Source organism: Podarcis bocagei (genome assembly GCF_964188305.1).
Source record: "Podarcis bocagei genome assembly, chromosome: 17".
Classification (NCBI taxonomy): Eukaryota; Metazoa; Chordata; class Lepidosauria; order Squamata; family Lacertidae; genus Podarcis; species Podarcis bocagei.
Window position 1 is genome coordinate 4,319,824 of NC_138143.1, and position 15,377 is coordinate 4,335,200.

Below are 15,377 nucleotides of genomic sequence, written 5' to 3' on the forward strand. Positions count from 1 at the left end.
AAAAACCATCCTATTGCTGCCCTCCTCCAGTATCCCCTCCCTTCTCTTCTATCCACCCCACCCACCCACCCCCTTGGCCCCTCGTTGCTGCAATCACTGTTGCAATATTATTTATTTCAGTTTTTTCTCTGTCCGGTCTCAGTCACGCCGGATTTACAACTTATATAAAGCCATACAATTTCTGCGCTTTGCCCCTCCTTCTTTAGCCACCTGCACCCCTTTTCTCCTTCGTTTGCTCACCTCTTTCACCTTCTCTATCAGTGGCTGCTGGTTTTTAATGGACTGGAGTCAGATCCCCAGCTGGTGAGGTCATGGGCACGGAGGGAGGGGTCTGCATGGGCAGGGGGCTCTGTTTCAGTCAAAGGAACTGAAGCACCGCAGCGCACTACCAGCTGGGGATCCAGCTTCTTTTCTCGGTCTAGCCACACATCTTGATGGTGATTGGTGTTTATTGTGGTGTTTGGTGTGTGTCACTCACTGTTGCACGTCAGAGTTTTGCTGGGGTGGGCTGGATGGGTGTTGCATAGAGGAGAGCAAAAGATTGGGTACCAGACCCCACAACATCAAACTTTTGGACAATAACAGCTTATTGCATCACCATTCCTGGGATAAATATGAAGTCATCTGTTGATCGTAGTGAGGATCAAGGCAATTCTGGTGTAGATTAAATCTGTAGGAAGTCAGTACCAAAAAGAAAAAGAAATGCAGTTTTTTGCATAGAACCAGTCAACCAACACAGGAGTTCTTCCTTCTAACCATGACTTCATGCCCCTGACTGGAGAGGACACTAGAATGAGCTGGCAGGTCAGACTCACATTGTTACCTCTAAACACCAGATGAGGCTGATTCAGGCCACTAATAGCTGTAGTGCAATTTACATTGGAATAAAGAGGCTTTGCTCAACAGCAGCTGCAAACATCTTCACTTACATGATTCCAAATATCATCTTCCACCTACACTTCACATTTAAACCAGTGCGGACAGGTTTAGTGTCAGGCTTGCCCATCAAAAATCCAGGGTGTTGAGTAGATTTGTCTTTTCTTTTTCTTTTTTTGTAAGATAGCTATCAGAAATCTATGATTCCAGGCACAGTTCCTCCTTCTTCCTTGGGAACCCTGGGAACTGCAGTTCTGTGTGGAGGAGCAGGGCAAGGATCTTGAACAGAATTCTCAGCATCCTCAGCAAACCACATTTATTTGTATGTTAGATCAGCCCTGTCTTGGTTCCTAGACTGGGAGCCAAAGCAGCGCAGCAGGTTTGAAACTGGTTTAAATATGCATGGTAGACAGCATATGGGGTCCAGAGAAGATGTCATAGCAGCTCTTGTTCACCCCCCACTCAAAGTGAATTTATTATAGAAAGCCTCTGAATAAGCAAATACTTTGAAAGAGATTGTGTGAGAAAACAACAATCCTTGCTCTGAAGGCTCAAGGCATTACAAGAGTGAAAAGCATGTTTATGGAAAGGACTGAAACTCTGGGGTCTGGGGTGTGTCAGGAAAGGGGAGCCTTTCACTTTGCTCAGAAGCAAAAGGTGAGAATATGCCTCTTGAAGGCACCCACAGGGGTGTCATGGACCAGTTCCTCCAGATGTTAATGAAAAAAGTGGTTCCCTTGCTCCTTTTTTCCTCCTCAGTCTCCTTCCTGTGCCTCACCTATCCTTCCCTCTTCAGAAACTATGCTATGCCAATGCTTTCTTGGAGGGGGGGCACAAAACCCCCCTTTATTTTTCATTTTTTGCACGACAGTGAAAGAACCAAAGAGGTAAGCTGTCCACTCCCTGAACTCCAGCTCTCGGATTAGGTCTCAGGTATTCTCAGCAAGTTGGTTTGTTTAGAATATTTCAACAGTCTCTTTTCTTTTCTTTTAACCAATCAAAGCCATGCTGGTGGTCATGCCAGCGCTGTGGTGTGGCAGTTTCATGGTACCTTTTGGTATGACATGTACTGGCCTTGCTTTTCAAAGGGTGTGCACCCTACCACGTAAACCTTCGAGTATGGCCTCGTAATCTTTGCTGCAATTTCAGCAGTTGTTTCTCTCTCTCTCTCTCTCTCTTTCTCTTTAAATGCTGCCTTTATATTAAACTCTCTTCCTCCCTTCCAGCGAACTGCTGTTGCTCCTTGGGAAATTGATATCCATTAATGGCCTTTGGTCTTTCCCCCACCTCTTGCATCTTGGAAGTGCTGTGTCAGTTATTTTGGTTTATTTTGTTTTGATGATGATTATGTTTCTTTTTTAGGAACCATGTTGTGGATGGCAAATGGGTTTCTCCACCCTAATTTTTCCAAAGGGGAGTTTGTCATTTCAGGCTCACAGAATAAACAGGGACCACCTGAAACATTTTGGTGCATGAAACAGAAAATCCAAACTGCACTTTCCACCCTCCCTCTTCCCTGCCCCTAATTAGCACATGGCACAAAATACTGAGCAGCTCCCCTGATCAAGTCATAATGAAATGAATAAACCCATGTAACAGTTCATTTCAAAGTGGCAGCTGCACAAGAACGTCCCGGTGGATTGTGTCCTGCAACTGTTAATGACACCTAAAATCACTGCCACAGGCAGCTATCTCACCTCTTGGAATAAAGCCTGATAGATTCCAATGTAACCTTCCTCCTCTTATCATGGTGGCACAAATGCTTCTGTCTTAAGAGTGCTTCTACACTAAATGATTAGGGTGAAATTGACATGAACAGAATAGTGACACAATTTCCACAAATGTAGATGTATTTACTTAAAGAGGTGTGTAGTCCTATACACCAGGAACCCTTTTTGGCCACTGCCGTTAACCATGTTGATAAAATGGATGTCATCCCAAAAGTTTATTACATCTTTTTTAAATAAAGAATTAGCCTCGGTAGTAGGCAGAGCTGTAAAAAAACAACACCATTTGACACCAGCATTGCTGCAGCTTACCTAGACAGGGCTGTGGCAGGGTGGCAACAAATTACTAGTTAGCATTATTGTTTTACAGTGTTTTAGCACTATAACACCTTAATACAGAAAGACACTTAACAGCATTTTCCTGTTGCATAACTGTCTTTCATTAAAGAAAATAAAGGTGGAATAACATTTCAGATCTAATCTAAAATTATTTTTTTAAAAAGTGGTGTCATAAAACGCCACTCACTGCATGGGTTATAGTGAATGAATTTCAGATTGCTTCAACCACAGCAGGTTGGGATAGAACACAACAGGATGCCTGCACAGAAAACTACACATATACCTCTTGATAGTGTGGAAAGTCAATTGCAATTCCCCTTGTAGCTTAGGGCTCGTCCACACTTCCGCTTGTCCCACCACTTTCCCCTGGGAAAACCCACTGCTGAATTATGACAAACATCAATCTGCAGAAAAACAGGTTTGTTCTGATTCAGTGGTAAACAGCAGGTTTCCCCAGTGGAAAAGCAGTGGAACAAGTGGAAGTGTGGACGAGCCCTTAACATCATATCTTATACACATGAGCTGAGCAGTTATTGGCAAGACTTCTGTGCCATTCATAGCAGACTCCGACATCCAAGTTGGTGACAAGTGAAAGTTCCTTCAAGGCTGCAGCTGCCTGCTTGGAAAAACTTTGACTGCTCAAGTGCTCATCTGTTTTGATATACAGGCAACTCTCAACTTACACTGGCTTACATTCTGCATTTAGTCAAAGCACGTTTTTTTGCCAAGCATGTAAAGCTGAATGCACACAAGTTAAATGTGCGTAAGTTGTGAGTTACCTGTACTCTTAAAGATGTGCCAGGTATTGTAGACCCTACGTAAGAATCATATCTGGATGTGGGTGTGCATTTCATTATTTGCTAGGGCTAGTGTTTAAATAAGAGTGGGGCGGAGTTTTAATATTTATTTTAAGAAAATTCATTCAATTTAAATGTTTGCTTATATGTTTTTATCATAGCAATACTTTCCCTGACCATAAGCTAGAAAGACAAAATGAGTTGTGTTTATCATGAAGAGCAGTGATATTGTCAGGGCAGGATTCGGGGGCAGATGTCCAAGGTTCTACTCAGCAGAATGATCAGGAGAGCCCACAAACTCAAAAGGACTGGCTAGCTGCATATTGAAATAATCAAATATTCTAAAGACATCTCTCACACATAAGTCCACTAGTCAGAATCTAAAATTACCCAAGTGCTCCACTGCTGAGGTAAAAGTATCTACTACAGCAGTCCTGGTTATACATTCAGGAATTTGTTATATTGCAAAATCAAATTGGCCAATACTGTGAGAGCAGTCGCACATACACACAAAATGGGGCACATGTATTATAAGCATTGTATGGCCTCTACAATACCAGCTCCGTGGATCTGGAAAGCTATAATCTGTACACAATTTGCCAGCTCAGCCATGACGTGAGGCATCCTAGGAGTGCATAATCAGAATCACAACTTGCAACTTTCACTGCAAGCCTAAACCTCTCTACTCAGAAATAAGCTGAATTCAATGGGACTTACTCCCAGATAAGCATGTATAAGACAACACAGACTTTGTTTCCCACTAATAGCCATCCTGCTGTTGTAATAACAAGGGCTAGTAAAGACTTGGGCTCTGATTCATGTTTGTAAATCTGGAACCAGAATGTGGTAGTTGAAGTCTGTACTAATAACGTTATCAAGGTATAATTGGTTGTAGTTGACAATAGGAAGTATTAGGGAGACACTCCCAGTTCCGCTAACACCTTCCCAGGGAGGCTGAGTTCATATTACATACACAAAGCACAATATGCATGACAAAAACAACATAAAACAAAATCCAATATTCGATACCCAAGTCTAAGATCTATTGGATACCTAAGTAGAAGGTTGCAGCCTCCCTCAGGCTGCTGCCCAATATTCACTAGACCAGACTTCCCTAACCTGGTCCCCTCTAGGAGTTTAGAAAACATCTCCCATCAGCCTCAGAACTCAGTAGCTAAGGCTGATGGGAGCAGTAATCCAAAATAGGTGGATGGAAGCAGGTGAGGGAAGGCTGCATTGGACTTTTTTGGAACCTGTTTTTGGAACCCCTTTTCACTAGAGCCTGACATGAACCCCCTGCCCTCTTCCTTCTCCCTTGCACCTTTCCCTTACAAACTTTCCCTTCCTATTCTCTCCCCTTTGCAGCTGCCGAGATATCATGGATGGAACCACCTCAGTATCAGCCGGGGATTTCCTGTAGTGTTTTTGTAATAAAAGAAAGAAAGAAAGAAAAAATAGACACAAAAAACAATAACCCCAAACAATAATCCAGCCAAAGTGTTCCCTTCTCCCTCCCCCAACTCCCTTTCCTCGTTTTCTCTTCACCTGCCACCTTCATCTCATCACTGCTGCTTTCTGCTTTCTCATGGGGACTTGGGTCATCACATGCAGGTATAGGATGCAGCCTGCCTTCCCAGGAACCCTTGCCACCTCACCAAACAAAGAAAGAATGGAAAAGATAGGAAGACCCTCAGCTATTTTAGCATAGCCCAGTAAGGTCCAGATTTTCTATAGTGGCTGCTTCTTTAGGATCGACGAAGAGAGAGATGCCTGCTAAACCAGCACCATCAGTTTTAGAATACTGTTTCTATCTGACCGTGTAAAGGGCATTTTAGAAAGCTGAGAGTGAGGCTCACCAGCCATTTGGGCCTCTTAATGAAGGAGAAAGCAGATCTGAAATCCAGAGGCCCCACATGGTTGATCTGGTTGATCTAGTTGGAAAAATCCCCAGTCAGAAGTTAGAATAGAGTAAATGCTAAAATCCAGAACAGTGTTGAGAGAAAGAAGACCCACTGGATTCACCTATCCATGTGGTATTCCTGAATACATGCCTTTAGTTCCATGTATGTGAGTGGTGTCATTCATTCTTGGAGGGGAGGAGCTTCTACTTCTCCAGCCCCCATTAATATAAGAAGGCTCTCTTGCAAGGGGTGCCTACAGTAGCTCAATCAGAGGCGGGTTTAGGGCAGCACAACCATTTCCACTGCACCAGGCATTCAGCCTAGGGGGGCAGCGCAGGGCACCACAACTATGAAGTAGTGAATTGAGCAGAAAGGAAGGCAAGGGTCAGGTGCCAAGTTTTTGCCTTGCATAGGGTGCTGCTGAAATTTGAAGGACCGAAGTCCTCCCCTGGCTGAATGAGTTCGCTAAGGTTGGAGACACAAGAGGGCTGGAGTTTAGATCTGGCATCTAAATTTCATCTTATAAAAGCCAGTGGTTCTGTCACACAGGCTGGGAGAACCAGTGGCGTAGCGTGGGTTGTTAGCACCCGGGGCAAGGCAAGTAATTTGTGCCCCCTAACCCATGGATTTGCGCCCCCTAACCCTAACCCCAAGATGTTGCGCCCGGTGTGGCCGGCCCCCCCTGCACCCCCCACGCTACGCCACTGGGGAGAACCTCTAGCCCTCCAAATGTTGCAATTCCCATCATCCTTGACCACTGGGTAGGCTGGGTTGCGACTGATGGGAGCTGGAGCTCAACAACATTTGGAGACTACCAGGTTCTCCACCCCTGCTCTAACATGACCACAATATGGAACCTAGAGGCAGCCTCTGCTGAGGAAGAAGTGCCGAGACGAAGGGATGGCAGGCAATTTCAGGAATCAGTGGTTTCATCTGAGATCTGAGTTCTAGAGTACAAAGTAAATTCTATGAAATCTGGAACACTTGAAACTTCAGCCTGTTAGTGGGGCAGGCCCAGGTCAGTTTCCCCTTGGGAAACCTGGGAACTGTAGTTTGGTAAGGGTGGTGAGAATTCTCCATTACAGAAGCATAGCTCCTGTCAGAGAACTGCAGTTTCCCAGAAGCAGAACTGCTACTTGATCAGTTTATGGCTGGAATTCAGACATGTCGGGGGGGGGGAGTGTTAGCAGTGGGTTTTGTAACCTTTCCTGAACTGCTAGTGCAGAGCCAATGCTAAATCGTATGTATTTCCACTATATACCCAGTGTCTTGAGCCCTTATGTTCCAAAAGGGTCCTATCCTGCCCCCCTCACCTGCTGCTTTCCCTCAACCTGCTGGCTCATCTTTCTTTTCTGTGTCTTACCATCTGCTTTGGGGCAGGGGCAAGAGGGTAGCCTGTGGGGCATGGACGGAGGCACCAGTGGCACAGCATGAACTCATAATCCTCCCTTCCCTTGTCTCCTCCCCAAAACAGCAAGGATGGGCCTCAATACTCGAAAGTTTACCGTACTGTTGCAGCAATGCATGGGTCTTTCTTCACTTTGTGTCCTGAGGCTGTGATTGGAGGCATCTTTCACTGTCTGTCTGTCTGTCTGTCTGAGCTGTTTTGCTTCTCTGAAGTCACAGTTTGGGGTTTTCTGCCCTGGTTTTCTTGCAGCATGAAAGCAACCCCTCCTTCCTCATCTCCACTTCCTCCATCCAAAACTTGCACTCTCCCAGTGGTGCATTGGGGGGGACGGCACGTTGCTATATGTACCAGCAGCTGCAAACCATCCACCACCTTGCTTTCCCATCTGCACAGCACAACACTGCGACCTTTTCCTAAGAGGGCAGCACTCCAAGTGGGTCCATGGCTTGGTTAGGAATGTAGTCTGATAGCATCACCAGCTTCCTTTAAACAAAACCCCCCGACCAATATCCCTATTTCAAATCTCAAATTGTTTTAGTTGATTCCCTTCCTGCCCCAGTAATAATCCTGTGTTTCCATCCCTTCTTAAGAGGGAAAAAGCACTATGGGGCCATTTCATTCAGCTCTGCACAGCCTTTGGCCCTGCAAATTGAATGTAGCCCACCAGCTGTGTAGATACCACCAGTTGGTAGATACTTGACACAAACAGGCAGATACCAAAAACAGGAAGCTCGTGGGCTGGCTTGGTGAATTACAAATTACGTAGGTCTCATTGAATCCATTCTCTCAACTCTCCTGTGAGCTACATTCAGTATGGTTACAATGCCCATTTATGACAATTTGAACCGGACAGAGAAAAGGTGATGCATCCCTGCTCCACCTTCAGGTTTTAGAGACAAAGTGCACATGAAGACATGCTGAATGTAGGGCTGTTTTATTTTTGCTTTTTACCCTTTGCCCCTTAGGTCTTTATCTACTAAAAAGAAATCCCACCACCAGCCCCCCAAAAGCTTTTTGCCTCTCGTGGGATACTGCCTAAGGAACTCTGAGAAATGTAGTTCTGAGAGTGATTTAGGTCTTTCCAGTATGATGATTGGCAATCTACCTTCTTTGACAGGCGGAACCCTAACAATCACTAGTTGTTGTTAATAATAATAATAATAATAATAATAATAATAATAATAATAATAATTATTATTATTATTATTATTATTATTATTATTATTATTATTTATACCCCGCCCATCTGGCTGGGTTTTCCCCAGCCACTCTGGGCAGCTTCCAACAGAACACTAAAATACAATAACCTATTAAACAGGGCTGCCTTCAGATGTCTTCTAAAAGTCTGGTAGTTGTTGTTCTCTTTGACATCTGGTGGGATGGCGTTCCACAGGGCGGGCACCACTACCGAAAAGGCCCTCTGCCTGGTTCCCTGTAACTTGGCTTCTCATAGCAAGGGAACTGCCAGAAGGCCCTCGGCGCTGGACCTCAGTGTCCGGGCAGAACGATGGAGGTGGAGACGCTCCTTAAGGTATACTGGACCGAGGCCGTTTTGGGCTTTAAAGGTCAGCACCAACACTTTGAATTGTGCTCGGAAACGTTTAAAACTTGCCCTGTAGATGGCGATATGCTGAGAGGTCACTGGTCCAAGATAGTCAACTGCCAACAGTTCAGGGAGCAAGAAAGAGCCAGGAAAACAAAAAGGAGAGCAATGTTTAAGGTAGACAAGGCTGACCAAAGACATATTGAGATGGAAAAACAACATGGCCTCCCTCCTGCTAACTAACCTTGAAAATGTCTCATATTCACACCCTTTTGAAATGAACCATTGTGTCATTATGAAGCAGTTGTTCATTTTAGTGGGACTTGCGCATGAGAACATCCTGGTGGATTGAGCTTCATGCATTGGATTGGTCTCCAACTCTGCTGCCCTTAATGGTGCACAAAATCTGCCTGAGGTAACAAGCTCACTTTACCTCATGGCAGGGGCACAGTGTTACCCTGAGGGGGGAAAGGCTCAACAGATAATGTCAAGTTAAACACGTAATGCAGCAACCAAGATACCTGGGACTGAAACATGATATAACCCAGGGTGATATAATTACCTTCTTTGACCAATCAGAGGCCAGGGTTGAAGAGCAAAGTAATGACATTGCCAGCATGGAACAGAGTAAACTGAACATATTCCTAGTCTTTCAGATTTATTATATGATGCCAAGACAAATCTTTCCACTCCCAGTCCCAGCGAGGCTGAAGTAGAATGTAGCCCTCTACATTCATGACTACACAATTGCATAGGAACTTTCCCCCTTTCCCTTCATGTAGCTGACCATTTACTAGCTGGTAATTTACCAGTGTACATGTAACCACTTGTTAAGCCAGCATGGTTTTATCATGTGCTAACACAAACTTTACCTCTCCCCTTATTTCCTGGGTTTCTGATAAGTATGAAGATTTTCCTCACAACCTGGCAGAACAATAGAAACAATGGGCTTACCAAATGGTTGTGTGACCATCTAGTATCTTACCACCCAGCAAAAAATCGTGTGTATTCACTAAAAGTTTACTCCGAGCAGCCACATTAAAATGTTGGGTTCTAGTTTTGTTTTTCACTTTCTGCGCAAAGCTGAAAGTCGGTTGTAGGACTCCTTGCTTTACCATGAACAGCAACAGAACCATATTTTTCTCATTGCTGACTGTAGAACCTAAAATGGTTCTCTTCTCACATAATAGCCGCACATCGTTCCCAATGGGGGAAAGAGCATTTAGGAGCCTCAGACCTTCAAATACCATATTCTCTCTAAGCTCCATCATTATTTGCTTAGCTACCTTTCAGTATATGACCCAGTATTTCTGCCTTTCCTGCATGCTTCCGAATTGTGCTGGGGTTCTGGGTTTTGCTTTGTTGCTTTCTGTCTTTCTCTTTTAGGCCTTCTCCTCAGCTTGATCCTTCCCACCCCATCTCCTGGGTACAGGAACTGGATTCTGGGCCCCTAAAGCATGATGTGGCATGAAGGCACCCAACTGCATGTGCTGCCCTAGAATGTTGTGCTTCTGTCCTACTTCTTTTGCTCACTGGGCATGCAGATGAGTCCACATTATGCGTCTCTTGTCCACCACCAGCTTCCTAAGCGCTAATCAAGATGAGCCACTCCTCTCTCATGGGAGAAAAAGTGTTCCCTCTTCTCCCATACCAAAACTCACCAGAAATTTTGAGCTAGGAGCAGAATTGTGTAGGATTTTTACCCACAAAGCACTGCAGGGCTGATTAAGATGGACATGGCAGTAAGCACACTGCTTGTTTATTTTTGGGCCATTTCCCCCCAGCCCTGCCTTGAAAGAGGCAGCAGGTTCATTCCGTTCGTGAAACCAGACAGGCTGAGAATATTTTAAGCTTTTTCTGAAGCTGGGAAATCAAATGCTACTCCCCTGTCACCTTTGGTAAATTAGCTGCTATGTTCTCAACTCTGAGGAAATTAAGGGGAGCCCAACTGAATTTTAAACGCCTGTGTCAATTGCCAGACTGAGGGGCGAGAAGATGGGGGGAAACAAGCAGCAAAGAAACAGAGCAGGTATGAAATGCTGTACCCCAAAAGAAAAAGTTCAGGATTTTTCCTGAGTGTAGAGGATTTTACACACACACACACACACACACACACACACACACACACAATTTCTTTTCCGTTCTCTCACTTTCTTTAGATTAAATTCATTTCCACCCTCCACTGTCTGTCCCTTACAAAGCCACTAGATTGTTTCACCCAATAAAAAAATGTTGGCCACATAACACCCTCCCCCATTCCTGTTCTAACCATCCGCACTTGCCATTTTTTCTATTGATTCTTCTTCTCATCCCTTTTAGTTTTTTTAGTTCTTCACTGCTGATGAGGGCTCCTTTAGTCCCCCTCACCTTTCTCCCCAATCACCCCTTCCATCAATGTCCACCAGGAATCATAAATAATATCCCAGGTATGGCGAGGAAATGGAAAATAAAGAACAACAAAACACACGAAAACTGGTTATAGTTAAGAAAGCAGAGGGGCTGGTTGTCCGCATGGGCGGCCGCTCTTTCCACCAGCTTTGAGTCGGGCCTTGGGACTTAGAAGCCAAAGAAAATGAAGTAGGGTGGCGGGAGGTGATATCAAGAACAGTATAAAGCTGCACAAGCCTTTCTTTGGCCTCTTTGCTTCTGTTTATAGCCTATGAAAGGTGGGTCAGAGCAGAGCTTATGCAGCACACAAAATTTGTATGGCTTTGCTTATGTCCAAGTTACCATCACCTTAAAATGTACAACATCACAGACTTATCCTGGCTTAACAGTCATTCCCATGAAATCGTAACTCTTTAATTGGAATTAGGGACATACAGAATTCTTAGCCCCCTCAGTTTGCTGAGGGAAGCCATGACAGTTAAACTGGTATAAAGCTGATATATGCTGTTTTGTAGCATAGAAGTGCCCTCAATTAGCTAGCAGGGCTGAAAACAAATTCACCTGAGATATTTATGAAACCCTGGAGAACCACTGACAATGCTTGGCCTGCACTGACATGGGCTGGAATGAGGAGGAAAGTTAAGTGTTAGGACTGCAAGGTCCTATCCCTTCTCCTCAGCCTTCTCCTTGACCAAGCCAGCTTGGCAAAGGACAAAGTTAGCAAGTCCCACCAATGTGGCCTGGCGTCAGTTCCGGCTCTCAAGAGTCAAGCTCTCATTCTCTCTCTTCTCTTTCCTCTTGGCCTTCCCTGCAGATCCGCGTAGTGAAAGCGTTCCGTAGTTCCCTCTACGAAGGGCTGGAGAAGCCAGATACGAAGACCTCCATCCATAACTTCATGACAACGCCCGAGTTCTTGATCAACGACTACATCCACAACATCCCCCTCATTGATGATACAGACGTGGAGGAGAGCGAGGGTCCCCCGAGACGGCGCTTCCGGGCCAGTCCCCCACCATCCCCCAACAAGAACAACAACGCCATTGACAGCGGCATCTACCTAAGCACGGATGCCAGCAAGACACCTACCTCCTCGTCCAGCCCTGTTAGCCCGCTCCACAGCATGGAAACTTCCCTCTAACACAACCCCACCATGCAACCAGTCAACATGACTTTGTGCACAGCAGGGGTGCTCGGTTCCTCCTGGGAGACAAGGACTAGCTGAGTGAGTCAGGAAAGAAAGCGGGCAGGAGAGGGCGCTTCTCCTCTTGACACTGGAGGTTTTTTCTCTTAACGGGGTGGAAATGGACACGGTTTCTGCCACTGGTTGGCTCAGGCAAATGAAGACGAGAAACTGAATGGATGCAATGAAAAGTGATAGACAAACTGTGAAGGAGGAGAAAAGTTTTCTTCAGAATCACCCATGAGGGGTTTGTGGCTGAGTCCCGGAGGGTGTACAGGAAAAAAAACAACCACCCATTTCTCTAGTCTGTTCTTCGTTTCTCTTTGGACACAAAACACACACACCGAACCCACGATAATCCCCCGTTTGGGGGTTGCTTTGATTTATTTCTGGGACCTCTTTTCAGGTTTCCCCTCCCCCCCCAAAAAAAAAGTTTAAAAAAGGAACTATATTTGCACCGGAAAAAGAACAAACAAAAAAAAAGGAAAAAGGAAAAAAGAGGAATAATCTAGACATCTATTATCCTAAATATATATATATGATACCAACCAACAGATGTATTAACGGACCTTCTGACCATAAACGCATGCCTGTTATCAAACCCTCTTTTCTCCTTTCCCCTCTCCCCCAAGGGAATTTCAGCCGGGGGCAAATCTGTTTTTGTTTTGTTTTTTTAAAAAAAGATCATTGCTCGCTGTAGCTTGTATTTTATATCAGGGTTTGCCGGGGAAAGAACACTGATTATTTCCTCTTGGGAGTGGGAATTGACTGTGGGGCAGTTGCTGAGTACAGTAACAGAAGCCCTGATGGGCTGGGTCTTGCACAGATGCAGAGTGGCGGAAATTAAGAGTCTAGTTGCACTGGCAAAAATTTGGGCCTTTTCAGGCAGTTATCCAGAAACTGACCCAAAGCAGGCCTCCCTGAAATGGTGTACTGCCCACCAAGCCCCCTCCCTGGAAGTACTCTCAATCCAAATGCTTCCTAAAGCTGGTAATTTTGATCAGCTTCCAATAAATATCTGAGCAAAAGAGACTGTTTAGATGGGGGAGAAAGATAAAGATTGAACTACTTTTTTTTAATCTACTAAGAAAGAAAGCAACCACTTTCTTGATATTTGAAATTTCTCATTCAAAGCATTGATCAGACTGGCAAAGAAGTTGTATTTCTGATAATCTTATATTTTGTGCCCAAAATGAAGGAATAGGTTTCTAGCCCTCATGGTTGTGGAAAGACATTTGAAAGCATGCAGGCTTAGTGGCCAGCAGTTAATGACTACTCATCGAGTAGTTCTGGCTTCCACTCATTTTCACTTAATAATGCTGATTTATATTCAGTTTTATTCCAGAGTTTAGTCATGTTATAATGCTTTTCCTTTTACACTGGTTTCAAGGACTGCATATCTCCAGACCCAATGACAGTACCTGCAAATGCTGGGCTGGGAAAAACAAGGTTATTAAGAGAATTCCACTTTTCCTTAAGGAGACTTCATGCATTTCCATTCTACTTCACTATTTTTTCCTTCACACAGTTGTGTACCATGGGAGCCACGAACCCACAAATTCAGCTTCTGCAATCCCCACAATCAGAGAAGATCCCAAAGGTACCATGGCAGCGAGGACTGGGGTGCCCTTAGGAGTGACAAGGTGGGAGACAGGTCCATGAGGCCCAACGCACTGGGAAGCTGGTCTGCTGCACAGAGAAAAGAGAGCATTGCTGCCTTTTCTTGCAGCTCCCATGCATTACTGTTCAGCCCGTTTAGGTGAATGACCTAGTGGGCTGTGCCTCATACTAGTCAGCAGTAGAGAATGCGTACTATTTGTACACATTTCTGCCTCGTACGCCAAAATCATAAGGCAACCGTTTGAAGGTGGCAGAGATTCCGGCTGCTGAAGAGTGTGTATTCCTGGCTCACATGCTACCTTGATCCTATGCACAGACAAGTGCTGTGAGGAGGTGGTGAGGAGGTAATGTTTTCTTTGCTCGTTTATATCCCACTCTTCCTCTCGGTTCAGGGTAGCCTATAGCGCATTATTCTATGTTAGTCCTGCAACAATCCTATCAGGACAAAGAGTTAGAGAATGAGTTCATAGAATCCTAGGGTTGAAAGGGACCATCTAGACCAAAATTGCAGCAGTCTTTTGCCCAAGGTGGGATCAAAGGCACGATCCTGAGATCAAGAATCTCATGCTGTATCAGAGGCCACCAAGTAGCTTCCATGGCTGGGTGTGATTTCCCTTGTTTAACTCTGACGTGCTATTGGATGGATGCACTGCATTGGCTCTCGCTTAGAGAACCTTTGGTCTAGCAGGCGAGGGCAGAGAAAGAAAAGTTGAGGTTCACGGCACAGCAGCACATGGTGTCATAAGGTCAGAAAAACGCCTTTATTGCCCAGAGAGAATACTGGCTTCCACCAGGTTAAGCTTGCGTTCATCTTCTTCCAAACCAAACCAGCTTATCTTAACCTCAGTTATACAACATTCCTGCCAGAAAGAACCTGCAAAAAGCTCCAAACTGCCACTGGCTCTCCATGGCAGCAAGCACGGATCTGGGCAGAGGGCAACCACTGAACTTAAATGAAGGGCCAGCACCCTTTTGCTGATGCTGAGAGTTTCTTACAAGTATCTGGTGCCGTGGTCTGCACTGATACAGTTCCGCAATGTGGGGCTACATAGAGGCCACCAAAGAACCATTCATAGTTCTGTCACACATGGTGACAAAGGAGCTGTACCTACAGCAGCCAGGGAGAGATGGGGAAGGAGTCAGGATTCATGGGTGCTGTCCCTGACCAGACTGTTTTGTCTTTTGCTGCAAAGATGAGTCGCCCTCAACCCCTTGCAGCCCCAGCTTTCTCCGCATATAAAAAACATGTAACTAAAAGTCTGTAATATTTAGAAACTGTGGAACACACTCTGCATTTTCCCAAGGCAAACCTGCTTGAAAATACCAGCTGCAGCACTGTCAGAAAAGCCATCCCTTCTTCGGAAGGGCAAATGCCAAACCCATCTGTAAATCTTTTTGTCGTCATCTTTTCTTTCCAAGAAAAACAACGAAAACAAAAAAAAAGTTTCTTTTTCCTCATCTGAGTGTTTAAAGGGGAAAAAAATAAAAATGGAAATCTTAAGTGTTTAATTTTCAAGTAAACGGAATGGGCCACCAAAGGAAAGCTTTAGTCCCAGTCTGGGCTTATATATGCACACACACACCCCATCCGAACAAAA

At 44.9% G+C, this 15,377-nt stretch overlaps 1 protein-coding gene and 1 long non-coding RNA gene across 9 annotated transcripts in view; one reads left to right on the forward strand and one right to left on the reverse strand.

Annotated features, from left to right (window-relative positions):
- Positions 1-15,280, forward strand: part of ATP2B3 (ATPase plasma membrane Ca2+ transporting 3) — a 120,382-nt gene extending 105,102 nt beyond the window's left edge. For 5 of the 8 annotated variants that reach the window (XM_081177202.1, XM_081177196.1, XM_081177195.1 and 2 more), the window contains one exon: positions 11,794-15,280. In XM_081177202.1, coding sequence (XP_081033328.1) covers positions 11,794-12,117 — 324 coding nt within the window. In that variant the 3' untranslated portion in view covers positions 12,118-15,280. The remainder of the gene's footprint in view (positions 1-11,793) is intronic. The other 3 variants (XM_081177199.1, XM_081177200.1, XM_081177201.1) reach the window with 1 other exon arrangement.
- On the reverse strand, positions 1,037-8,207 carry LOC308577198. The gene is made up of 2 exons (XR_014003517.1): positions 6,346-8,207; positions 1,037-6,190 (listed from the first exon to the last, which is right to left on the reverse strand). It is a non-coding gene; the product is annotated as an uncharacterized lncRNA (long non-coding RNA).
- Positions 15,281-15,377: the final 97 nt, after the last annotated feature.